The 27,566-nt window shown below is 45.3% G+C and overlaps 1 protein-coding gene across 2 annotated transcripts in view; it reads left to right on the forward strand.

The window, feature by feature from the left end:
* Positions 1-27,566, forward strand: part of ctnna1 (catenin (cadherin-associated protein), alpha 1) — a 117,000-nt gene that overhangs the window by 15,516 nt on the left and 73,918 nt on the right. For both annotated transcript variants that reach the window (XM_053642152.1, XM_053642151.1), the window contains exons 5-7: positions 2,568-2,687; positions 8,486-8,755; positions 19,469-19,672. In XM_053642152.1, the coding sequence (XP_053498127.1) occupies positions 2,568-2,687; positions 8,486-8,755; positions 19,469-19,672 (594 nt within the window). The remainder of the gene's footprint in view (positions 1-2,567; positions 2,688-8,485; positions 8,756-19,468; positions 19,673-27,566) is intronic.

The raw sequence follows: 27,566 nt of genomic DNA on the forward strand, positions 1-27,566 counted from the left end.
TCTCTCTCTCTCATTCTTTCTCTCTAATAGTAATGTTTAACACACAGTCATTAAGATTGAAATATAGGCAGCTCTCTTGACTTGGGCGTCTCCGTCGGCTCAGCAGGTTCTCTCACACGGTCTTGCGTCGTCCCTTTTGAATTAGTCGTTACTATAGAAACGATAAAGCGACGGAACGAACGTGCTCCGAGCCGCTCTTTATAGGGAACGGATCGACACCCCCTGACCCGAGCATTCGCCAGCGCCGTGGTGTTAAAATAAAAATATAATAATCTCAATAGCCTTGCCTTTAAATGTCTCCCTGGCCTTTTAGAAAGAGACCATCGGCGTCCTAATCATCGTCCTAATCATCACCGGCGTAGCAGAGGGAAGAGGTTTTTAGGAAAATGCAAGAGAAGAGTACTTTAGTTTCTCTGTGGCTGTTCATTCACCTTTTTAGAGCAGAGGTTCATGGGATGCACGCTCGCTCATCTCGCCCAATAATCGTGTAGAGGATGTCGGGCGGCGGTGTTTTTATTTTAATCCGGCGCTTTGATTTTTCCAGCGGCGTGGCTCCGGTGCTCACAGGAAGGAGCGTGGCTGAAGAGCTCCACAGGTGGTGTTTTTGTTATCGGTCAGGTCTGGGCAGCGCCGTGGCCTCGACCCAGCCGGCGGATCCTGAACGCTTCTTTTTATAGCTCTGCCCTTTCCATTATCTCAGCCTCTCTTCAGCGTGCGTGTGGGAGCGAGACGGAAGACTGAAGGGTGTGTCACAGGGAACATGGCCACTTAACCCAAAGTGTTTTCACTCCCGGCAGAGCAAATATAACGAGGCACGCGGTCGCAGTCGGGTTTTTTTGGCCTGAGCCGAGTGGCACTGCTTTTCTCGTCTCCTCTCTCTGCCTCTGGGCGTTTTAGTGTCGCTAACGCCACCCGTGGAGAACCGGCCCGAACCGGTGCACGTCAGTGCTGTATGACTCCAGTAAAAGCCTCATTACACTTTATACAAGCCTTCTCCCTCCAAATATGTAATAGTAAGGTGTTCTATAAGTCAGAACAATACAGACAGAACAATAAACAAATCATTTTCTCAGTACGCAAATTTATATACAATTTTATTAACTTATTTATTTCTTTGAGTTTGTTGTTCCTTGCACTTACACATTTTATAGTCTTTAAAAGTATAAAGTGTGAACGAAGGCAGACTTTTTGGGGCCCGGTTTGTGGAGATTCTCTCTCTCTCTCTCTCCCCCCGGTCTTCCTGGGTTAGATTTGATTCAATTTATTCACATTAGCGTGATGGGCCGTTGACGCAAACCAGATTAGTGTCACTGAGCTCCTCTGAAATTCGATAGCTATTGAATCACGGTGTGTCTGGTCCTTAATGCGGCGCGGACGTCGCCGCTCACGACCGCGGGCCGAGCGATTCCGCAACGTCGCCAAAACCCGCAAGACTTCTGCGAGATGGCTCTTCTCTATCGAGTACTGCCAAGTCTCTGAGCTCTCTCTAAGATCAGAGCAGTTTGTAATGGTAATAATGAACATCGTTACATTGCTCTACTCTCTCTCTCTCTCTCTGTTAGTCAGTGTTTACACACGTTATCCCTTCATGTAAAGTGTGTGTGTGTGTGCTGCGTGTTTATACCACAGCACTGATGAGTTCAGGATTCTGATTGGTCAGAAGTTTAAAACTGAGGCTGTCGAGGAAAGGACTGTTTATAGCTGCTGTAGTGTAAGTGAGAACGCTAAGCGCTAAACGGTTAAAAAGCACACGGTCATTCTCTAAAAAAAATAATTGAGTGACAGATCACTGTGGTATAAGAGGAATAAAACTCTGGGCCATGCGGCTATGGGGAAATAATCGTCTCTGGGTCGGTAACGGAAGCTCTGCTTCATCACACCATGTCATCGGTGAGTCATTTCCTCTAACAGCATGCATACCAAGTGTTCTAGTAGTTATTAAAACACCGGGGTGTTTTCCTGCGTTGCTTGTAGATGCAGCAGCACTGTTCAGAGGATTTTCAAAACATTAGCGTCTCTGGCTTTCTCTAGCTGCCGGAGTATTTTGCTCCATTAATTCCTACTTTCATAAAAATTTCATACATTACACCAAACCTGCTATTACACACCCGGCGCTATTGTCGCATCCATGATATTGCAGGCAGGTCCAGTAATTACGCTCGTTATCTGAAGTTCCTTTTTCCTAAAACGTTTGCCTGCTTTTTGACTTTTCCTTTCCTTGTTTTCATTTTTTTTTTAAAGGGATTAGTGCCGCTAGCCGGGATGTGTTAAGTGGCACGCAGGATGCAGACGTTTGTTTTTAGTTAAACTAGGCTACTCTACATCACTCTGCCTCCCTGCGGAGGGCCATTAAGCACTGAAAACAGGGGCTTCCCGCCAACTTTACCAAACGGCCAGACGCCTTCAGGGAAACAACAGTCCGTGATGTGTGTTCTCGCCATCCATCTCTCTTAGTTTATCTTGGTTTATATCTGCACAGATCCTCACGGGGCTGCTATCGGATTTAAACGCCGCTCCAGCACTGCGCTACCGTGTTCGTTTTTGTAATGACTCTCTTGTCCTGGCAGGTGGAGGAAAACTTGGCGAAGGTGCGTAACGCAGGGACGGAGCAGGATCTGGGCATCCAGTACAAAGCTCTGAAGCCTGAAGTGGACAAACTCAACATGATGGCCGCCAAGAGACAGCAGGTATGGTTTGTTTTCAGCAGTCTGAGCTCCGGATACTTCTGGGCTTGTTTTGGGTGTGGGCGGGGCTTCTCACAGACTTGCTTTGTCATCGTGCAGATTATTTCTACCCACGAAGGATGTTTTTCACAGCGTTCACTATAAGTTTGTGTTATTTTCAGTGCTATGAAATGGCCCTTTCCCCCGGCATCAGGAAAGTAGAAACGGGTGTGACTCGTTAAGTGAATCGCTGCTCTGTATCCGGGGACGAGCGCGGTACGGTCGACGCGAACCCCGGTGCACCGTTCTGTGGTTCTCTGGACCGCGTCCAGGCTCGAAAACAGATTTCACACTCGTCTACTTGCGTCAAATCCCGCGCTCGAATGGGACACGTGTCAAAACGGCCATAAACGGTGTTGTGACAATATCTGCTTTCTTACCCTTTGTGATGTGATGTGCGTGTTCTCAAAGAGACGGACACAGAATAGAGGATAGACAGGCAACTAAATCAGCAGATCTAATCACGTTCTGGGCGTTTAGTCATCAAACTGCAGCCTATAAGCATGAGTAATCTCCTTAGAGCCCGGAGAGAGAGAGAGAGAGAGAGAGAGAGAGAGAGGGAGGTGGGGGAATGAGAACCACGCTCAGGGCAACCAGAGTGACACAACCCGTTACTGATGCAAGAATTTATCCGTGTGTTTCGCGACTCGAGTCGTCTGTAGTCAGCGCTCGTACCTTTCTGAATGAGCGTTCCACGTGGCATCACCTTGCATCAGAAGAAGTGCCGAGATCAACCAGAGTGCGCTAATTAACACCGCTAATTATTATTTCACCAATCGGGCGTCGAGCGAAGCGGCGTGTTCGATTCTTATTATCGCCTTTCCTCGCGGGTGGAACACGGCGTCGCTGGGTCTGTAATTAAGCTGGTCGTTTGCTGGATGCTGCAGTCTGACTGCTCCTGCGAAATTGATTCATTTATCAACACGGCAACACCGGTGTGTGTGTGTGTGTGTGTGTGTGCTTTCAGCTTGCTGGAGTTACACAATTACTTTTAAATCCTAGTCGCAGAGAGCTTGGGCTGCTCCTTACAACATGCGTTTACAGAAGGAACAATTTATAGAGTACTAAATAATAATAAACAATACTGCTACTACTAAAACTTCCCATAAAATCAGCAATACTACCAAAAAATACTATCAGTAACGCTGAAAACAATACTATTACTGAAAATACTAATAACAGCGATAATACTTCTGCCAAGATTAATAATACTTAAACAATAATACCGCTGCTTCTACAAGTACTAACTGCAATACTACTGAAATACTAATAATGAAATGCTAACTGCAATACTACTAAACACTGCTGAAATACTAATAATGAAACGCTAACTGCAATACTACTGAAATACTAATAATGAAATGCTAACAGTACTACTGAAATACTAATAATGAAATGCTAACAGTACTACTGAAATACTAATAATGAAATGCTAACTGCAATACTACTAAACACTGCTGAAATACTAATAATGAAACGCTAACTGCAATACTACTGAAATACTAATAATGAAATGCTAACAGTACTACTGAAATACTAATAATGAAATGCTAACTGCAATACTACTGAAATACTAATAATGAAATGCTAACAGTACTACTGAAATACTAATAATGAAATGCTAACTGCAATACTACTGAAATACTAATAATGAAATGCTAACTGCAGTACTACTGAAATACTAATAATGAAATGCTAACTGCAGTACTACTGAAATACTAATAATGAAATGCTAACAGCAATACTACTGAAATACTAATAATGAAATGCTAACTGCAATACTACTGAAATACTAATAATGAAATGCTAACAGCAATACTACTAAACACTACTGAAATACTAATAATGAAATGCTAACTGCAGTACTACTGAAATACTAATAATGAAATGCTAACTGCAATACTACTGAAATACTAATAATGAAATGCTAACAGTACTACTGAAATACTAATAATGAAATGCTAACAGTACTACTGAAATACTAATAATGAAACGCTAACTGCAATACTACTGAAATACTAATAATGAAATGCTAACAGTACTACTGAAATACTAATAATGAAATGCTAACTGCAATACTACTAAACACTACTGAAATACTAATAATGAAATGCTAACTGCAGTACTACTGAAATACTAATAATGAAATGCTAACTGCAATACTACTGAAATACTAATAATGAAATGCTAACTGCAGTACTACTGAAATACTAATAATGAAATGCTAACAGCAATACTACTGAAATACTAATAATGAAATGCTAACTGCAATACTACTGAAATACTAATAATGAAATGCTAACTGCAGTACTACTGAAATACTAATAATGAAATGCTAACAGCAATACTACTGAAATACTAATAATGAAATGCTAACTGCAATACTACTGAAATACTAATAATGAAATGCTAACAGCAATACTACTAAACGCTAATAATGAAATACTAATAATGAAATGCTAACAGCAATACTACTAAACACTACTGAAATACTAATAATGAAATGCTAACAGCAGTACTACTAAACACTACTGAAATACTAATAATGAAATGCTAACTGCAATACTACTGAAATACTAATAATGAAATGCTAACTGCAATACTACTAAACACTACTGAAATACTAATAATGAAATGCTAACTGCAGTACTACTGAAATGCTAATAATGAAATGCTAACAGTACTACTGAAATACTAATAATGAAATGCTAACAGTACTACTGAAATACTAATAATGAAATGCTAACAGCAGTACTACTGAAATACTAATAATGAAATGCTAACTGCAGTACTACTGAAATACTAATAATGAAATGCTAACTGCAATACTACTAAACACTACTGAAATACTAATAATGAAATGCTAACAGCAGTACTACTGAAATACTAATAATGAAATGCTAACAGTACTACTGAAATACTAATAATGAAATGCTAACTGCAGTACTACTGAAATACTAATAATGAAATGCTAACTGCAATACTACTAAACACTACTGAAATACTAATAATGAAATGCTAACTGCAGTACTACTGAAATACTAATAATGAAATGCTAACAGTACTACTGAAATACTAATAATGAAATGCTAACAGTACTACTGAAATACTAATAATGAAATGCTAACAGCAGTACTACTGAAATACTAATAATGAAATGCTAACTGCAGTACTACTGAAATACTAATAATGAAATGCTAACAGTACTACTGAAATACTAATAATGAAATGCTAACTGCAGTACTACTGAAATACTAATAATGAAATGCTAACTGCAGTACTACTGAAATACTAATAATGAAATGCTAACTGCAATACTACTGAAATACTAATAATGAAATGCTAACAGTACTACTGAAATACTAATAATGAAATGCTAACTGCAGTACTACTGAAATACTAATAATGAAATGCTAACTGCAATACTACTAAACACTACTGAAATACTAATAATGAAATGCTAACTGCAGTACTACTGAAATACTAATAATGAAATGCTAACAGTACTACTGAAATACTAATAATGAAATGCTAACAGCAGTACTACTGAAATACTAATAATGAAATGCTAACAGCAATACTACTGAAATACTAATAATGAAATGCTAACTGCAGTACTACTGAAATACTAATAATGAAATGCTAACTGCAATACTACTAAACACTACTGAAATACTAATAATGAAATGCTAACAGCAGTACTACTGAAATACTAATAATGAAATGCTAACAGTACTACTGAAATACTAATAATGAAATGCTAACAGTACTACTGAAATACTAATAATGAAATGCTAACAGTACTACTGAAATACTAATAATGAAATGCTAACTGCAGTACTACTGAAATACTAATAATGAAATGCTAACAGTACTACTGAAATACTAATAATGAAATGCTAACAGCAGTACTACTGAAATACTAATAATGAAATGCTAACAGCAGTACTACTGAAATACTAATAATGAAATGCTAACAGCAGTACTACTAAACACTACTGAAATACTAATAATGAAATGCTAACAGCAATACTACTAAACACTACTGAAATACTAATAATGGCAATAACAATGCTACTACTCAAATGCTTATCACAGCAATGCTACTAAAATATATTTTAAAATATAAACATTAGTAGTAACGATACTACAACTGCAATAAAATACAGCTGACACCGTATTAGAACACCGCTAATAATTTAATACTAATAATGACAGTAATGCTAAAACCCATTCTACTGCTACTAGTTGTAACAGTTTTCATTAACAAATGTAGTATTATTATTATTATTATTATTATTATTATTATTATTATTATTATTGAACACTTTCCATAATCTGTGTCTTTTGAATATTTGAAGTGTCTTCTATATGTTAAAAGATTAGCATCAGTCCCCTAACAAAAGTACACCAGTGACGTTCTGTTGAAGTCTTGATGCACGTTCCGAGAAGGTTTCAGCTTCTCCCCTGTACTTGTATAAACCGTGTCGGTCGGCGTGAGAAATCGCTGAAGTTGACGTTTATATGCTGAGCACTTCCTGTCTCCCGTGTGAATAAATGTCATCGACCCGAGGAGAAACTCTCTCTTCTCGTAGCGCCGCGTAACCCCGCCCTCTCGCCACCGCGTCTGAATATCGAGCGCCGGATCTCACACCCTGAAAATTCAGAAGTCACGTGGCGTCACGTGACGCGGATATACAGTGTAGTGGATTAAATAAACTAACCGGGTTTTATTTAAATGGGGAAGTTTTGATGTGTCATCGTGAGTCCCCACCCCCCCGTTAGCTAAAATAAATAAATAAATAAACGAGTTCAAATCCCAAACCTCCGTGTAGCACTCGTCCTGTCTGAGCGGTGCACAACTGGAGGCTAATTAACGCTGCGTCTTCCGAGTAAAGAAACGTTTTAACGCGGTTTCAGAAGGAACGTGAGCACCGTTCTAATACAGGAGCGAAAATCTAGCCGTGATGAGTAAAGAGCTGAACGGGGCATTTTCATTTAGAGACGAATGCCGTGCGGCGTGTAAATACAGCCGCGTATACGGCATCGTATTCAAATGGGACAACAGCCCAGGTTTACGGATTAGCCGATGGGAACGAAAGCGGGATGAAACTACAGCGTGCTGCTGTACACTAATGGCCTGATTGTGTGAGGCTTTTAAGAGCGAGAGTAACCTTTTTATGTAGGTCGGTCACGAGGACCTCCATCAAATCTAAATGCATGCTGTTAGTATGGCAAGTCCAGGTCACAGCAACTCTTCATTCTCCATTAAGCACAAACACATGCAGGCGTCAGGGCTTGTGTGCGACGTACTTATCATTTATTTATTTATTTATTTATTTATTTATTTATTTATTTATTTTTGTATGAATGCAGAGGGGTGAAAAAATGTTAGGACTTGGTCTGTACTCGCAAAGAACCACAAGAAGCAGCTCAAACACACTGCCTGTGAACTTGGACCGTACGAAACTTATCAAGTGAAATCTCGGTCACAAACCTCTGTATTTATAAAATTGTGGTTTTTGATGCCGCGAGTAAGAGCGTTATTTAGGAATGTACAGTGTGAGAGGGCAAATGGAGAGCACACAGGGTTAACTGTTAACCCCGGGTAAAGGTATGAGCAGTGTGAAACGAGAGAACCCAGGATTCTGTTTACCCGGGGTGAAGCGTTTCCCGTGTGAGAAGCCCGTTAAAGTGGTTTTAAGGTCACTGGGGTTCAGTGCGTGAAGTGTAACATTGAGACTGTTCTGCACGTCGTGTAGGAGCTGAAGGACGTGCAGCACAAGGAGCAGATGGCGGCGGCGCGCGGCGTGCTGCAGAGAAACGTTCCCCTGCTGTACACGGCGTCCCGCGCCTGCCTGCAGCACCCGGACGTGGCCGCCTACAAGGCCAACCGAGAGCTCATCTACAAGCAGCTGCAGCAGGCCGTCTCGGGGATCTCCAACACGGCTCAGGGCGTCAGCACCGAGGACTCCAGCCTGGGCCAGCACACCGGGCCGGGAGAGCTCGCCGGTGCGCTCAACAACTTCGACGTGAGTATGGTGGGGGGGGGGGTGTGTATCAGGGTGTATGCACATCCTTGTATAACTTCATGGATGTGTATATAATGTTTGGGGGGGAAATGCGACGGAGGATTTGGTGGCGTTCGCGTCTTCGTGTAGGATTTCTAATGCGTGGCACACTAGCAGCGTAGGATTGATGAGAGCGTGACGCACACACACAGACACACACCAGGCGGCACAGCCGGTTTCTCCTTTGTTTACACACCACAGCTCCGACAGCCTCGGCACGATGGGGGAACACGATATTTCATGAAGGAACTGGATTAAATCCACGTGTTCAAACAAATCCAAAGGGTGAAGATGACGTTTTGGAGATGTGTTAATCCTCAGGTGTCCAGGAGGAGAGAGGAACGTCATTGTAGTTTGACCTGTATATGTTTCTAAAGCTGAAGAAAGAAACCCTCAGGTCACGATTTCAATCATGATGTGATGCTGTAGTGTATATCGAAAGGCCTTGGTCTTTTTATTTATTTATTTATTTATTTATTTATTTATTTATTTATTTATTTATCGCGTCCCTCTTTTCTGGAACATTCGCGAAGACTCAAAATCGTCAGCTTGGTGTTTTAAAGTGCACGTTCAATTTCCTTTCACCGTCAGCGCCGACTCCTCCAGCTACCTGTTTGTTTGTTTTTGTTTGTTTATTTATTTATTTACGGCGTACGTCTTCTCTTTGTACTCGGTTTGGCGAGGAAGACTGCGTGTCTGGTTTTTATGTACTTTAATCTTACACTGAGTGTTTCGATGCGTGAAAAGACACGTTTAGGCGACGCGCATAAATTGAGCCGTGTTGCCAAACCGTTGATTCGGTACTCGAACACTGGCGCATGCGAGCTGTTCTCGTGTGCGTGCTCGCGTGTTTACAGACCGTGTGTAGTTTTTGCGGTAATTAGGCAGCTCATCATCTCCTTTCTTCTGTACGCACCGAGATAATCCACTGCTCTGACTGGATCTACACACTTATCTCCTAATTACTTTTTATTATTGTGTGTTTTTTTTGTTTTAAGCAAACAATGTGCGATTGTTGGATGATTGCTGAGATCCCTGGAACAGTGCATGCAGGTGGTTTGATGGAGACGTTTGTTATTATTTTTGAAGCGTTTATAATTACTAGTTACGACCAGCGTGGCCAGACATGAATCGACTCGCTCGCTCGCTCGCTCGTCGTTGAAGTACTGCATGAAGAGGACGTGTTTAACACGTTTCACAAATTCAAACCCTCACTCACCAAGAGATGAGAGCAGCCGTCGCCTCCATGACCTGTGCAGGAGGTGTGGCCTATATTTCGTAGGTGGAAGCGTGCAGGTGATCTGGTTGAGGATGTAATTCATATTAGGTTAATGTTTTCGGTACTCTTTATAGCCCCTCGAGGGGTTTTGCGATTGATTGTGATTTTTGTAGGTATGTACTGTTTCACCAGCAGTCTGTTTGCTATGTTATATACAGTATAGTCATCCTGTACCGTACAGATGTCTTCCAGTGTCAGGAGAGATGTATATGGAGATGTATATTACACACACATCACCCAGCCTTACAGTAGGATCGGTCGGTAAGCAGGTCGTTTCTGTGCATGTCCTGCTGTAGAGCAGCAGGAAGTGTCCGTGGTCCTGAGGGAGCATTAGATCCACCTCTGTCTATGACTAGTGCACTCCTGACGCTCTTCAGGCCTTATCCGTGTCCGTCTCCACGCACCCCATGTCTCAATACTTCATCGCTGCGTCCCGATTTACTGCCTCCTGGCCACTTTCTATTTTTTTTTTATTTTTTTTTTTTTAACGGTTATTATTCTTCAGTGAGTATCTCAGGCCTCCTGCAGATAAGCCCAGCTCCAGCAGCCTGCCTAATCTGTTACATCCCTAATTAGTCCTTGTCCGTTAGCGAGCAGTATCTCTGACCGAGGATGGATGGAGCCTTTCTGTCGAGACCGATGAAGCTGTTAATTGGGAGCGCGCAGCGCGAGCCGGTCAGAGCCGGCGAGCTCGCCGTCAGACCCGCGGGTTCTCCGGTGTCTGGAGTGTGGACACATCTGCAAATCAGATTCACCCTTCCTGCTGTGGATGGAGGAAATATGGGAGATGAGTGCTGATCCTGTCTGTCTTCTCTCTCATTTTCCCTCTCTCTCCCTCTTTTCCCTTTCTCTCTTCTCTCCTTTTCTCCCTCTTTTCTCCCTCTCTCTTCCTCCCTTCTCCCTCTTTTCTCCTTTCTCTCCTTTTCTCCTTCCTTCCCTCTCTCTCCCTCCCTTCTCCTTCTCTCTCCCTCCCTTCTCCTTCTCTCTCTCCCTCTTTTCCCTTTCTCTCTTCTCTCCTTTCTCTCCTTTTCTCCCTCTCTCCCTCTTTTCCCTTTCTCTCCTTTTCTCCTTCTCTCCCTCTTTTCCCTTTCTCTCCTTTTCTCCTTCTCTCCCTCTTTTCCCTTTCTCTCCTTTTCTCCTTCTCTCTCTCCCTCTTTTCTCCTTTTCTCCTTCCTTCCCTCCCTTCTCCTTCTCTCCCTCTTTTCTCCTTTCTCTCCTTTTCTCCTTCCTTCCCTCTCTCCCTCCCTTCTCCCTCTTTTCTCCTTCTCTCTCTCCCTCTTTTCTCCTTTCTCTCCTTTTCTCCTTCCTTCCCTCTCTCTCCCTCTTTTCTCCCTCTCTCTCCCTCTTTTCTCCTTCTCTCTCCCTCTCTCTCCTTCTCTCTCTCCTTCTCTCCCTCTTTTCTCCTTCTCTCCCTCTTTTCTCCTTCTCTCCCTCTTTTCTCCTTTCTCTCCTTTTCTCTCTCTCCCTCTCCCTCCTTCCCTCTTTTCTCCTTCTCTCTCTCCCTCTTTTCTCCTTTCTCTCCTTTTCTCTCTCTCCCTCTCCCTCCTTCCCTCTTTTCTCCTTCTCTCTCTCCCTCTTTTCTCCTTCTCTCTCCCTCTTTTCTCCTTCTCTCTCCTTCTCTCTCCCTCTTTTCTCCTTTCTCTCCTTTTCTCTCCTTCTCTCTCTCCCTCTTTTCTCCTTCTCTCTCTCCCTCTTTTCTCCTTCTCTCTCTCCCTCTTTTCTCCTTCTCTCTCTCCCTCTTTTCTCCTTCCTTCCCTCCCTTCTCCCTCTCTTTCCCTCTTTTCTCCTTTTCTCTTTCTCTCTCCTTTCTCTCTCCTTTCTTTTCTCCCTCTCTTTCCTCCTTTCTCCCTCTTTTCTCTCTTGCTCTCTCTCTCCTCACTGTGTCTGTGTGTGTGTGTGTGTGTGTGTGTGCGTGTGTGCGTGTGCGTGCGTGTCAGGCCAGTGAACACGTGGTGAGAACATCGAACAGCATAAGCCCTTGGTGCTGTGCGGTAGTGAAATACTCCGTGAGGGTTTGTTGTGATGAAGCGGAGTTACCGGTTCCCACCCTGAAGTTGATTATTCTCCTGTGACGGTGCACGTTTTGCACGTGCCACAGCAGACGGTCACATTTAATAACAAATTGTATTAAAGATCGATTCATACTTTATCGGTGTAACGTCGTGAAGCGTCCCGGAAACGAGTCGTCACTCGGTATAATCGGCCGTTCTCTCCCCAGCCTTCCTTTATTTCTCTCCTGAAGTTAATGATGTGCCCATAAAGAAGACGTCCCGCAGCCTGTGTCGCGTTAGCACGAAACCAGATAGTAATGCTGGTCGGTACGACGGAGAAGTCATCTCCCACTTCTCTGAGGCGTTCCTGTGACGCGCAGTGTGGATGATGATATAGCTTTATTCACAACTTCCCAGCAGTGCAGTGCTGAGCTCATTAAAAAGAGATCCTGTTCAATTAGAACCATGTCGTCTTTTGGAAAAAATAAGAATATTTTTTTATAAAGATCATTGAAAAGGAGACTTTTTTTTTTTTTTAATTTTTACGAATGTAAGTTTTAATGTGTACGAATATTTTTTATTATTTTTTTAAAATCACATGAGTTTGTAATTCTTTATTTAAAAGAGGTTTACGGCATCATGAAACATTGTGAGAATGCGTCACGTTATCAGTATTATCTTACCCTGTCGCACGGACTTGCGGGAAAGCACAAACTCCTGTCTCCTCCCACAGTGGGCCGTTTTATTAACGCTGGAGACTCCTTCCATGAACCTTACGTAACCGAACGTGACATAAGACGAGTTTATGTTTTTCTTGGTGAAATAACAGCGTCACGTGGAACGTCTCTGAGCGTCCGCGGTCACGCGCGAGGTCGGTGTGAATCGACGAGCTGTTGCTATAGAAACGAGAAGGTACCTGGGCGAGCGCGTTTCATATAAAGCTGCGGTCTGCGCTCCGGCGAGCGCGATGTTCCGAGCTGCTGTTCTAGGAAAGGGATCGACACCTTCCGACCAGACGGGTTTAAAACTTCATCAGCGCTGTCGTGTGTGTGAGAGATGATTTAACACAAGATGGTAGTCATGCAGGTGCAACTACATGACTCATTTCGTTTCTGCCTCTCCTTCAGGACCGCGGCTTGTTTGCTTCGTCTCCCCGTCATTCAAACTTCCCCTCACTCCTTCTCTCTCTCTCTCTCTCTCTCTCTCTCTCTCTCTCTCTCTCTCTCTTACACTGCAATTATCCCCATCGCTCCAAAACAAGCGTGTTCCTTTTCTTTTTTTTCCTCCTCGCTCTCTCTCGCCATCTTTTTGTCAGTGGCTTAGAAGGCTCCAACTGTTTCGGCTGTCAAGGGATTAATCACCCGTGTGTGTGTGTGGCGTCTGTTTTAGACCTCATTCTTGCTGTCAGGCAGCACTCAGCGGGTCTCTGGAGGGGATAATGACCCCCTGACGAGGGCCTGGATGAGTCTGATGCAGTCTCGAACCCCCCCGAGACTCCACGCTCAATTCCTGCCCCGATTTCAGTTTTACATGCCAAGAACATGCTCTCATCGAGTGCTCCACAGGTCACCGCCCGGGCACGTCCCACACGGGAACAGCTACGCTTGAGCTGTATACTGTTTGTGACCCCGTTGCCACGGCGATACTCGTGAACGACACGCACCACTTCTGGAAGCTCTGCGCAGATGGAGCCGCGACAGGAGCGACTTCCGTAAACGCCCGTTTGGATATCCGTACCGAGCGAGAAACACACACACCTTTTTGTTGTAATTTTATCTGGAACGAGAGAAATCGGCGGTTCTCACCTGGAAGGTGCTGAGAGATCGGAAGGAGGGCGCAGATTGTTGAACGTAACGTAAAAAGAAGCAAGCGCAGGTTTCCCACTGACTGAATTGACAATGACATGGATAACGAGACGAGCCCTCCCTCCCTCCCAATTTACTTCATTCGTACGCGCGTGTTTTTAGGACGTGGGGTATTGTAGCTCTGCTCCGAGTGTTTGTAACGTCCGATCTTAAAGTCATTAAAGCATCACAACCCACATCACCCGTTCCAGTCGGGGTTTTGTTCACGGAGACGTGACGTCTTGCGCTCCGAATTCATGCGTCTAGTTCCTCGGCAGTGAATTTACAGAGAACAGCTTTTTTCCTCTTTCTGTGCTCCTCTCAGGACCGAGCGTTTCCCCACGCGGATTCGAGACAGGTTTTATTATGGGGTTAGGATTGTTTCAGAATGCCAAATAACTAGATCCGCAAATATAGTGAGATTTTACAAAAATGCTTTTGTGGACCATCTATTTATTTGGAATTAGGAATCAATTCTAAGCCCATAATTTTATTTCCCTAGTCTTCCCTGGTCAGAAATTCTCTCATCGCCCCCTGCTGGTGACCCATAGTTTTTGTGGATGAAATGATAATTAATTTATTAAAAAAAAATATTTCTAATTTTTACTTTTGGGGATGGAAGATGAGGGAAAGCTGACTGGATCGGAATGCTTGTTTTATAAGAATATGGTAGAACTGCGTTTCTCGGTCAGGATGTTGCTGGTGATTCGGGATGAACAGGTTGGAGGAGGAGCATGTATTTTTCCGAGCTCCACACCGAAACTACTAATTGACCAAAATGATGTCCTTCTGCAGATACTAATCATGTCCGACTCCCCCAGGGTCCGTAAAGGCTGGAGGGTAGATTAGATTAGATTTAAAACACGAGTTCCTTTCGGGTCATTGGTAGGAGGGAAAACATTTTAAGCACACTGTGTTTAAAAAAAGGGGAAAAAGAGGCAGTGAAAACCCTGATGTGATGAAATTCAGACCGGGCTTCACGTGTGCAGTGACGACTCTTCAGTAGCGAACAGGAATTAGCCTGGGTATAAAGTGATAGTCCTGGATAGAGCTGCTTTAATGGGATAATCTAGTACTTAATTGCACGTGAGGTGAACCTTTTTTTTGCCATCCTGATCGATATTTTTCTTCTTACTGCATCTCTCTCTCTCTCTCTCTCGTATTGATTCTCGTGTTGTGTTCAGTGATCGTCCTCGGTTTCCCTCCGCACTGTTCTGGGCGAGTTTATAAAATCAGGGTCCCAGACCGCGTCCGCTAACGATGGCGGTCCGTGATGACGTGACCCCTCTCGCTCTTCTCGTCCGTCTCCGTGGAGATCTTTTGCTCGTCCACGTCTGCGTCTTAGAGCCGCAGTCCTAGTCGAGGTCTGTTAATCTGCCGCCAGAGCCGTTTAGCGCAGTAGAAGTCACCGCGCCGCAGCTGGCAGCTCTTAAAGCGGCGTCTTAATAGCTTATCGTTCCGTAGTTCGAGCGGCTGCCCAGATCTCCAAGCTGTCACGCCTATTTATTTATTTATTTATTTATTTATTTATTCATTTATTCATTTATTCATTTATTCATTCACCATGCAGTGAAGTGTTGAGTGATGAAAAGAAGCTGTGTGTGTCGTTTCTGCTTCTGCACTGTGTGTGTGTGTGTGTGTGTGTGTGTGTGTGTGTGTGTGTGTGTCGGGGGGGGGATAAAAATGTATGTATTTATTTAAATACAGTAGCACAGTTGGGTAAAGATCTCGCACAGCGACGTACTCGACGGAAAAACACCACGTTGACTGTAGCAGGTTTGCCAGTGGGACCGAAAATAAATGCGGGTGAATGTTTTGGCGTTTAGGAATGTTTTAACGTTATCTTTACGGAACATGGAGAACGCGTCGAGTGAAAGCGGCTCTAAAAATAGATTAGATTAGAAATCCCGTTCCCGAGGCGGAGCGTGACGAAGGCACGGTGACGTGGCGATGAAACTTAGAGATTGTGATGAATCGCGTTTACAGGGCACTCTGGGATATCATGGACGTTGTAATAACATTTAATTAATAATTAATTAATAATGAATCCTTCTGGTTTTTGGAAACGGCTGATTTGATGTCGAATGTTGTTCTGTTTTGAATATCGACCTAAAAACTGAACGTTCTACGTAGTGCATTATTATTATTATTATTATTATTATTATTATTATTAAATCTTTGAACCCAAGAGGTCTTTGTTTTTCTGCGTTTCAGTGCTAATTTATATTTGGACGTCAAATAGAAGTATCAGTCTTGGGTTTTTGAAAGGGTTCTTATTGATTTTGTTTTTGAACGCGCTGCTGTTTCTTCTGGGAGTTTGTTACCCAGCGCCCACACGGTGATGCGTGTCTCAGACGCCTTCAGATATCATCCGTGTTGCATTTCATTTCTTCAGATTATTATTATTATTATTATTATTATTATTTATACATGTCGTTTTTTATCTTTTCTTTGCGAAGCTAGCTCAAATTCCCCATTTTTTAAAAAAAAAAACAAACAAAAACCCTCACGCTTTCTTTATCCGCACGCAGGTGACCACGAGTTGATTAGAGGGGCTGTAATTATCCCCTTAGCGGCGTTTCTGTGCCGAATGAGGTGTAATCTGTACGAGGACGCGAGTGAATGAAGAGCATGATTGCAGTGAAACCTTCAGAGACGTGCTCCACCCACAGTCCTCCTGTGACGAGCGCACGCTCTCATTCAGACTCGCTGCACGTGCTGAACGAGACGCGGTTCATCATCCGCCGCTGAGGGGTGTGTGTGTGTATGGAGGTGTGTGTGTGCATGTTCTCTCCTGACCACAATCTGAGCTGAACGTTGATTGCCGGCAACCAAACACTAAGATTCAGCGTGAGTGTGGGATTCAGTAATGGTCAGCTCAGAGCTTGAGGCTTTCTCTCTCTCGCTCTCGCACACTCTCTCTGTGTGTGTGTGTGTGTGTGTGTGTGTGTGTGTGTGTGTCACAGCCTCTCCTGTTTTCTTCTCTCTTCCATTCTTCTACATCTTCCTCCCTCACCACCCCCCCCCCCATTTAAACTTCCCTCTCTGTTCTCCACTTTCCACTCAGACCCACCTTTTGTCCGTCTTCTCTCTCATTCTACCTTTCTCCCTCCTTTTCTCCATCTTTTTCTTTCTTTGCTCTCATCCCTTTTCTCCTTCTTTCTGTCTCCCTCCGTCCTTCTTTGGTTAAGAGCAGTGACCGATATCGAGTCCATCGTCCTCGTCCTCCTCCTCCTCAGCTCTGACTCGGGTGGTTTCTGCTCATGAGTCTCGTACCCGTCCTCCAGGAGTGCGTCGGTCTGGTCCACGTCCTACACCCGTCCGTTTAGGCTGGAGGTGGGCGAGACGAGCTCTTTACCTCGTCCTGCAGCAGGACACGGAGTGTGACGTCTCCCTCGCGAAAACCGCGCTGTCCGAGTAAAAAGTCTGCTGATGGTGGGATTCGATTTAAAGGAGTGCTGACATGGTGGGGAGAATAAGGGTGTGTTCATCACACGCGTTCAGTGTTCTTGATTTACAGCTGTGTGTGTGTGTGTGTGTGTGTGTGTGTGTGAGAGAGTGTCTTTGAGATGAAGAGACGGGCTCTCTGCACTCTTATCGACACCCGAAGGTCCTTGAAAAGTCATCGAGTAGGAAGTATGAACACACGCACGCACACTTTGCCATCTGGCAGGGTAGCTGAGAAATCAAGCCACTGCTCCGTGTGTGTGTAATTTCCTGGTGACCATGCAGAAACAGCTCTCGCACACACACACACACACACACACACACACACACACACACTCTCTCACACGCACACGTTTTCCACCTCGCTTCTCGCTGCCTAATTTCCAGCCGAGGCAACTTTGCGAGTGAGTCACTGATAGGGAGGCTTGTTGCCATGGCGACACGGAGCTGCACGCTCACTTTATTTTATTTTAGGTGATGGCTCTACTGCTGCCTCGCTGCTAATTCAGAGGCACAAAGAGGAAGTTTATTTTTCCGAAATGAGCCTGTTCTTTATAATCTATGGACCTACACTAATGTTTAGTATTAATTGATTTTAATAATAATAATACGATGATTATGATGGGAGCAGCACCGTAAGGACGTGACACGCCCGTTAAAGAGGTGAAAGGAGGTCGAGCTAGCAGTTTCAGATCGGTTTTTGAGGCTCCTGCTAGCCGGGCTGCGTATGCGTGTGTACATGTTTGTTTTTATTTATTTATTAGTCTCTAATGCTCGGTCAGTATGCGTTTCTGCTGAACCTTGTCGTGCCCTTTGTAGTAGAAAAGCCAAACATGTTTACGAAGCAGCGCTGACGCCGAGCGGAACTGAAAATGTCATCCACCCGCACGAGAAATAAACAAACAGTGTTTCTCCTCTGCATCGGGTCAAGTAGTTTGGGTTCTCCTCGCTCTGAATAATAACTACCACCCTGATTATCTCGAGTGAATCGCCAATACGCCGAGATTGAAACTTTTTTTTTGTTAATAAATGTATTAGTTGCACGGTGAAGGGTTTTCCCTAAGGAGACGTTTATGGAAGGAGTCTCCAGAGTCAGCGCTTCGTTCTGTGACACTCACCCGTCTGCCGTCCAGCGCCTGGCACGTCTAAACCCGCCGCTTTCTCCCTGGAGAAATGCACCCGGAGTCGTTTACACGCACGCGTATTCGTTTGGCGAGGGATTTTACCCGGAGCGATTTGCAGTCCGAGCGCAGAGCCGAGCGGAGCAAGGCGCACGCGGTGAAGGTGTCGCTTAAGGCTTCGGTAAGCTCTGCGGCAGCCCTGGGATTCGAACTGGGTCAGGGCCGATCCTTTAAAAGGGAAGTGTTTGGCGTGGCGTATTCGGAGTCTCGAACGAGCCGCGAGGGTAAACGCGGCTAATTGGTGTGTCCTTTCCTCACGTAACGCGTCACACCCGTGTTAATCTCCGTCTGTAAACATTTAACTCCAAGTAGAAATCGTCCTAGAGAAGCGAACTCGTTTTCCCTGATTAGTCCCGGAACGTTCTCCCGCTCGGGGCGGTTCTTCAGGAGAGAGCACGTGGGGTGGGCTGGGGATCTCACTCGGGTGTGGAACACAACACCCGGTCTCTCTCTCTCTCTCTCTCTCTCTCTCTCTCTCTCTCTCTCTCGGTTCGACTCTCGCCGACTCGCTCTCCTCTCGTTCGTGCGTTTAAATCGTATATCCTGACCGCGTTTATTTCTGTAAAGCCGCTTGGTGACGATGTCCGTCGTTAGAAGCGCTGTACGAGTGAAGTCCGAGTGAAGTTTGGTGCATCTGAGCTGCTGAGCTGAGACTTGTGGCGAAGCGTGAGAGAATGCTCTGGAAGCTAGCAGGAGAAGAGAAGGTAAACCGCGGGTACGAGACCGTAAACGTGTTCTTTATCGAGTCGTACGTTAAGCGTGGACTAAGTTTGAGAGCGTTTCAGCGTTCTGACCGGTAAACTGTACGCTTTGCTCTTGTGCTTCATTTCGTTATGAGATCAGATTCGAGCGCGCGCTTGGATTTCTTACTAAACTCTGGCGCACTCTTGTTTACTCACTTTTTTTTTTTTTTTTTTATTCCCCCCTTACAGAAGCAGATCATCGTGGACCCCCTGAACTTCAGCGAGGACCGCTTCCGTCCGTCGCTGGAGGAGCGCTTGGAGAGCATCATCAGCGGCGCCGCGCTCATGGCCGACTCGTCCTGCACGCGCGACGACCGGCGCGAGCGCATCGTGGCCGAGTGCAACTCCGTGCGCCAGGCACTGCAGGACCTGCTCTCCGAGTACATGGGCAACGTACGTACTCTCCTCCTTCCTTTTCATACCCGTCTTCATCCCTCGCTTCTTCTCCCCCTACATACACGCCGCAGTTTATATGAAACGCCTTCTCGTTCAAGTTCACACGATGCGCTGCCGTCATTAACGACAGGAGCGGTTTATCGGATCGACGGGCCGTCGGTCATGGGCGTCTCGTCCGTGATGGGATAACAGTCAAGCGTGTGGCGCTTTCTAGCTTGTCGTCATAGTAACGTCGATGCTGAATGGAGATTTTCCAATATTTTCGCTTTAACAAGGATATAACTGTAACCAGCTCTTTTACAAACTTCCTTCTCTCACACAGTTTATTTCAGTCGATCTCATCATCTCTCTCTCCATGTATGCTGATTTTTATTATTTTTAAAAAAAAAAAAACTTTTACAGCTCACACAAGCATAAAGGTTTTATTGCGACTTTTGTAGCGTCGTGACGTCTTCAGCATTATCGTAAAATTGTCCGCTCTGCATAACGCCCCGTTTCAGTTTTATACAGCTTTCACATGGCCTTTCCATCTACTGTGTGTGTGTGTGTGTGTGTGTGTGTTACTGTGCGTAGCGGTATAATCATTCGGGACGGCGTTTCGTCCCCGCGTGCTCCCGGAGCGTTTTTTTTTTTTTTTTTTTTTAAATCGGGTATTTACCTCCTGATATTTAAAAGTCGTCACGTGACGAGGAAACTGCTAGTGCGGTTCGAGCCCCGTCTGATCCCCGGTGTCCTCTAATTGATCCGACGTGAACTAATCGAATAATTAAGACAGTCGGGCGGTAACGAGAGGGCGAGGTGGTGTGCCGGCGGAACGTCTGTTTCGATGCCAGACAACACGAGTGCGAGAGAATGAACTTTTCGCCGAAGCACTTCATTCAGCGCGCTTCCACGCGACGACATCGATTTATCTCCACGTGCGGCCGAGCGCGTCGGCGAGTGAAGAAGTGCCGTCTTACCCCGCTGGTGCTGGAAGACTCTGATAAAGCACGTGCTGGAGTGTCTCTCTCTCTCTCTCTCTCTCTCTCTCTCTCTCTCTCTGCCAGTCTCTGAATTGGCCCGCGTGCGAGAGACGAGACAGCTGTGGTCCTTGGCTTTGCTCGCCGCTGCAGCGGCGCTCTCTCCGACACGTCCCAGATGGTTTATTGCAGGTTGCGTGCGACTCCAAACCTGCGCCCTACGCTCCCGTCACTGCCTCTGTCATTACTGTAACACTTTTAGCTCGCCAGCCCGGACGCCGAGAAGCCGTCTGTCTGAGCGAGCCCGGTGTGGGGGATTATAATTCCTTTCTTTGAGAGGATTGATCATACGCTTTAGAAATCGAAAAGGGCGCACCAGCATCCTGCTTTTCTCGGTCTGTCGTCGAGGAGAGAAGGGACGTGATCAGTCCTGTTACATGGCACTAAGTTTATCCAGAATCACAGTGTTTTTCCATGTCAGAATGTTCCTCGGTGGAAAAAACATAGCCATTAAAGTGAAATGAAGGAAGTTGCAGTAATCGCGGCTCCTGTCCCGTGCTTCAGTAAACCTCTTTAAACGGCTGGAACCCAGACTGCCCGTGCTGTTATTATAATAAGTCTTTAAAGCCGTGTTCAACAGCACGACGTTGGGATTTGGCGATATTACGCGAACGTCACGTCGCAACACTAACAGATGATGTCTGTTAAATTGTCTGCCTGCCAGAGATGTGATTTTAATGCGTGTTGAAAGGGAGAAATCCTCTGCGGTTCATCGCCGGAAAGCACGTTAGTCACCAGTACGTGACTTCTCGAGGTTCGGCGTCGCGAGCCGGTGGGTTCCGCCTGATAACCCGGTCGCGTTCTCATTAAACATGTAAAATAATTAATCACCCTTGGTGCGTGTGAGAGAGCGCGAGAGATTTGATTGACGCACTGCCATGCGTCCCTGAAGAATCATGGTTGATGAGTACAGACGACGGGCGTCATCACCGCTCGGCCTCCTCTTTATTCATCTAGACACGGAGAAATGCGAGCGGCGTTCCTGCCGAGAGGGGATTTCTCCTTCAGGAGAGTCACGAGCTGCCGCTCGCGCGGAGAACACGACATGACGCGGCTTTAGCTGCTCGCTAGTGGTGACCAGGGTCACGATGTGGCGCTCAGTCTCACAAGACATCTTCCAGCATCCGTTCCGTTCAGTGGAGTGTGTGTGTGTGTGTCATGTACCCCCCCCCCCCTGTCAGTTTCTAAAAGCAGGCCATGTTTTAAACAATCTAGTGCAACACCATGAAAATCCCCGTAAGCCCAATTCACCTGTTCTAGACGTTCCAGAGGAGATCTCCGATCATGTCGAGATGGAACCCCATGCGTGCTCTTCTTCTTGTGAAATCCAAATTTTAGATTTGGCTTCGACTCCTTGACCTACTTTCATCTTTGTGTGTGTGTGTGTTTATTTTTTTGAGCTAATATGGTTCAGCCGCTGCTGTATACTGCGAGGACTGTATGGAGTGTGGATGATTTAACAGTGCGGGGTGTGTGTGTGTGTGTGTGTGTGTGTATCTGTCTGAAGTGTAATAGAGCTTGCAGGCCTTGGAGTAATGATGAAATCTTGTAGAAGCAGAAAGGAAGTCCAGATGCGTCTACACTAAAGGATCATGGGTATAAATTCTTTCCCCGCCGGAGATCAGAGGGCCGACCGACGGACCCTTCGTCCTGCCGTCTCGGTGGCTGGAGAGCGGTTAGAACACCCCTGTGTAATGGAGTGTAATTATAAACGCTCCGCCACTGTTTTTCTGCAGGTTGGACAAAGGCCATAGGAGGTTTTTTTTTAATAATATTTGCTGCTGCACTTTTCTTTTTTAATTTATTTTTATTTATTGACTAAATTCCTTCGTGACGTACTGCTGACTTATGCTGCGTTCACTCACACGGCGATTTTATCGCCGTACTTTGCTGTGCTATGAAGTCGCCGGTAGGCGTTCCTACTACTCGTTGCCATAGTAACGTGCGGCACAACTAGCATCCCACTTTTCACAGCAAATCAGTTTTCTTGCTGCTAAAATGAAACGCTGGAGGGAGAGGAGCTTGTATAAAATTCACCCGTCTGTGTGTGTGGCTACGGATCACGTGCGCTGTACCAAGTCGCATCAAATTTGCATGAAGTTAAACTTTTCTAAACGTACCAAGTCATTGGACATGCCCACATCTAGTCGCCAACGGTCAGGGTCCCTCGTGTTCCCGGAAGTCGCCAGCTCTCGTTGAGAAATGAACGGTCTCCGGTCGCTGTGTGTGAGAACGCACCTTTACTGACACCGAGTCGTTCACCGAGTCGTTCACCGAGTCGTTCACCGAGTCGTTCACCGAGTCGTTCACCGAGTCGTTCACCGAGTCGTTCACCGAGTCGTTCACCGAGTCGTTCACCTCCTGACTCACTGACTGTCCGTTTCTCAGACAGACCTATTTATTTATTCCTCCTGAAGCTCTTGCTGTACGTTTTTGCTCCTGTGTTTAGCGGGTTTTCTGCACACGTTCCCAGTTAATCCGGTGTAGCATTTATGCTCCACGCTCGTGCTTGTAGCCCCGAGGTTAAATCTGAAACGTATAACGATCTCCTAGTGAGGATAGACCACGCTAATGTAACCAAAACACTAGTACTGAATAAACAAAGCATTTATTTTAAACACAGGCTTGGCTTAAACAGAACGCGTCTGGCTTGAATGATGATCGCTGTTTTTAAAACAAAAAAAACCCAAAAAATAAATATTGGCACCCCTGCAACTTAAGAAGCCAGCATCCCGGCTTGTTTTAATGACCCGACGTTGAACTTGGTGTGCTGAAGTCTCTAGCGATGGAGCGGTTTTGTTTTTCTTTTCTTTTTTTAAAGTGATATTTAGTGCTTGAGCTTTGAGTTTTGTTGGCAGAGAGAAGTGAAGTGGCTATTTTCGATGCAGAGAGACTCATTACTCAGACCGCGTAAAGCGTGCAGGCCTTGAGTCACCGCGCGGGCTGCGCCGCTGTGTAGACTTCACGCTTGTTCTCTTTATTTATCTCCATCTTTCTTTCTCACTGTCTCTCTCTCTCTCTCTCTCTCTCTCTCTCTCTCTCTCTCTCTCTCTCTCTCTTCAACCCCCCCCCCCCCCCCCCTTGCTTTGAGGAGTCACTGGCCAATCTTTTTAGCTATAATGAAGCTGTCTTTTCCAGAAGGGCACAACGTATTACTCACACATGGAGAAAGTCGGGCACTCTGGACTGTTTTATTTATTTATGATGGGCAGGGAAATGATTTGGAATGCAAGCTTCATTGCACGTGCTGTACACGATCACAATTTTTTATTTATTTATTTATTTATTTTTCTTATGACTTCCATGTGGATTAAAGACCTAATCAGGTCACTCTTATAAGAAGACGTTCGTTTCAAGTTTATGGGGGGGGGGGAAATAGCCAAGCTTCGCTCGCGTCCAAAATGGCCCGGTAACCAAGAGGGTGCCGCGAGCATGCCGCGGGCAGCCGTGTCACGTGCCGACGGCGCCAGATGCCACGGAGTCCAGATGAAGTCTCACAAATGGTGGGGGGGGTTGTGAGAGAGCTGTGCCCAGTCAGGGTGGGCTGATGTGACACACACACACCATCATCATCATATCAGGATTCTCAGACACATTTCTACAATGCATGTGGATCGTTATATATGGCGTTACTCACAAAACAGTAGTGTTGCATTCAATTTTTAAAAAAAAAAAATATATATATATAGTAGTATAATTTTTTATAATTAGTATAATATTTAAACGATGTATTTACAAAACGTAGCGGTGAAAAACGAGAACATCTTTACAGTTTTCAAGGTTAAATCCAAAATCATCTGCATCCAATCAGATGACGAATAGATCTCCCCGTCAGCGATATCTCGGGAACGGGTATTGTGGCGATGTGATGTATAACGCCTGATCCTGGTAGAGTTCTTACTAGACTTCCAGCCATTTTAATCTCTCGCGCTTGGAGTTCGGTTGTTTTTGAGTGAAGATGAGAACTCCTGAGCGCTTTCCTTCTTGTTTTGTAAACGGTGAAAAACGACGACGGTGACGAGCGAGAGTCCGGAACGCCCCGGTCGTCCGAGTCGGAGTATCCATCTACGTTGTGGTGATGGTGGCGGTGTCTTTGCCTCCATCGTCTCCAAGTGAAGGGAATTCCTGCTAATTCTCAGCCTCTAGCTAGTCCTCCTCAGTCACGCCTGTCGTGTAGGTGTACGAGTGATGGTTTTTCGAGGAGGTCTTCTTGATGGTTGTTATGGTGATGTCGCAGCGCTGTTTTAATATCCCATAATGCTCCGAGAGCACATAGCACTTCGAATGTCGAGAAACAGTTGTAGCTGTCTGACGTCAGTGTTTCCGCTTGATTTTATCTGGAAACTGCGTGCGTCGGTGTAGAGCCCGGGGGTTAGTCGGGGGTTGATGGTGGCTTCGCCAGAGGTAGGTAGGTGTGTATGATCAGCTGCTTCCAGTCACTTTATAATTACTAAGTGTTGTTATTTTTACTAACTACAAAATGATTGGAAGCAGCTGTAAAGTTTTAGCCCCCCCCTTTTTTTTTTTTGTTAAATCATTTCACTTTTTAAAAAAAAAAAAAAATCTCAATTCTTGTAAAAATAATTTTATATATTAACTTAAATGTTGCTTATTATTATTATTATTATTTTTTTTTTAAGAGAGTTTTTGTCTACAATATATTTTTTCTTGATTTGTGTTGTAAATTAGTGGTGCTCTTCCGCCTCTGAGGTGTGCTAGTGCGTGTTGGTGCGATCTCTCGATTCATTTTGGAATTGATCCAGACAGGGTGACGTGTCTGAAAGCGTTTCGAGATGTAGTCTAAGGGGTATTTGATGCACCGGAGGAACGAGACGTCGCGTGAGGCGGAGGCGTTCGTGCCGACGCTGTCGGTGTCGAGTCTTATTATTTGGAGCCTTATTGACTTCTTACTGTATGGCTCGATGCGATTTGAGAGCCGTTATATCATCGTGCGTCGTTGAAATGTCTTGAAGAGTCGTGATGTGATGAAATGATTTTCCCCAGCTCCTGGTTGCAGGAACGATCAGTGATGTAGGACGTGCGCTGCAGTGATCTCATCATGAGTGAGGGCATGTTAGGCGTTTATAAAACAATACGGTAAAATCCAGTCGTCGGTGCGGACGCCATCGTTAATGACGCTCGCAGTGAGCCGTCCTTCCGCCACACTGTAGTCTGTTAACAGTAATCTTTGGTTGCTAAGCAACAGGCTAAACAAAAACGTAAGCGTTTACGGACAGGACGATAACTTGCCGGATTAAAACGGGGTACGTTTACTACCGTGATGCGCGCTCGGGTTTTGTGTACGTCGCCGATTTATGTCGATTCAGCCAGATCACCGCTCGGCCAATCGGATTTCAGAATCGAATGCGTCTTGACTTATTGTAAGCTTTTACAGCATTACATCTCATTGCGGTTGGATCCAAACCCTACAAAACAAAATATCATCCAGTTTGTGTATCAAATATCCCCCGCCCCCTTCGTGCGTGTTAATTTTCCCGTCACACCCAGTTGTCTTCCGCCTCGCTTTTATTAATAATTCACTGGGAAATCTGCAGCCTCACAGCGACGCGCGTACGCAGCGAGCGGCAGCTAATACGATTCGACACGTTAACGCTACTGACATTTACATGTCTTCCACTCGAAGGCTAGCATCTGCACCTGCTGCTTCCCCGCTGACTCTGAACACACGCTTCTGACATTCCGGCGTTGGTGATACGCTCGGTCTTTTTACCCCGCGAGCCAAAACATGCCACGCGGCTTCAGACGTAGCCCGTGCGCGTGGAGATCTCCGAGGACGTGTCCCGGGAAGGATGTCAGTTTGGCTCATGATAAAAATCAAAATGGAAGGTCATGTTTCTCCGAGTTGCTTCGCTCACATGGAAGAAGGGAAGAAGCTGCTGTGCAGATGTTTTCTGACCAGCTGTTGATGTGGAAGAGGTTTGGTGCCTGAGCGCATGGAAGCAACTTGCTGACTCTTTCTGAGACCCGTCTGGTTTTAGTAGGCGTGTAGGTTGATGCGCGGGGGTTTTATTTTTCAGTGGCTGAAGGTTATTCTTTCTGAGGTTTGGAGAGTGTCGTGTTGCTGTCATAAGTGTTACAGTTTGAAGTTCGGGTTCACACGCGTCCTGATCCACGTGTCCTATCCGGTTTCAGCCTCGACTCTGCTGGGCCTCGGGTCAGTCCCCGTGACTGGAAAGGGGGAAAAAAAAGAAATGTATTGTACAGTTTCATTAGTGTGACTGTACTCCTGTGTGAAAGTAGATGCAACTCTGTGGATGGTGTGTGAAATCTCTGAAGGATCTTTCCACACTTTAATATTTCTAAACGGTGAATCTGCCAGTACTCACCAGTTCCTCCGCTACTCTTCCAGAGGCCGTGAAGCCAGTCTCCGCTCAGGCGGCGTTTCGGGCTCCCGGTGTTCGTTGCGGTCTTCTCTTGCACCTTGTCAGGAGCGTGTATCCGGCGGGGAAGGAGAACATCCTCTCACTGCTCTCAGCTCCGTTCTTCCTCCTCCACCTTCAGCGGCGTTAACACGTGCTAATCGGCTTGCTACCGCCGCCCTCGTCTCTTCACTTACTGCTCTTTTCTTAACGGTAATTAGTCTTCCCCTCCCCTCGTTCGCTAATCACTTTATTCCTGCAGCGCTTTTACCGAGTACCTAACGAATCCATTAGCAGCCCGTGGTAAACACGGGCGTATTTGCATGCGGGTTTTGCCCGTTGACGGGCTCTGACCTTGCTGTCGTTTCAGCCCGATTCGACGCCTGTTTAGAGCGAAGATCTGAGCCTCGGCTCAGGTGAAATGCCATGTGAGCAGAGGAACAATGACAACAAAAAAACATCCTGATTGTCTGAAGCCAGTTGAAGGTTATG

This window comes from Ictalurus furcatus, chromosome 14, assembly GCF_023375685.1.
Source record: "Ictalurus furcatus strain D&B chromosome 14, Billie_1.0, whole genome shotgun sequence".
NCBI lineage: Eukaryota > Metazoa > Chordata > Actinopteri > Siluriformes > Ictaluridae > Ictalurus > Ictalurus furcatus.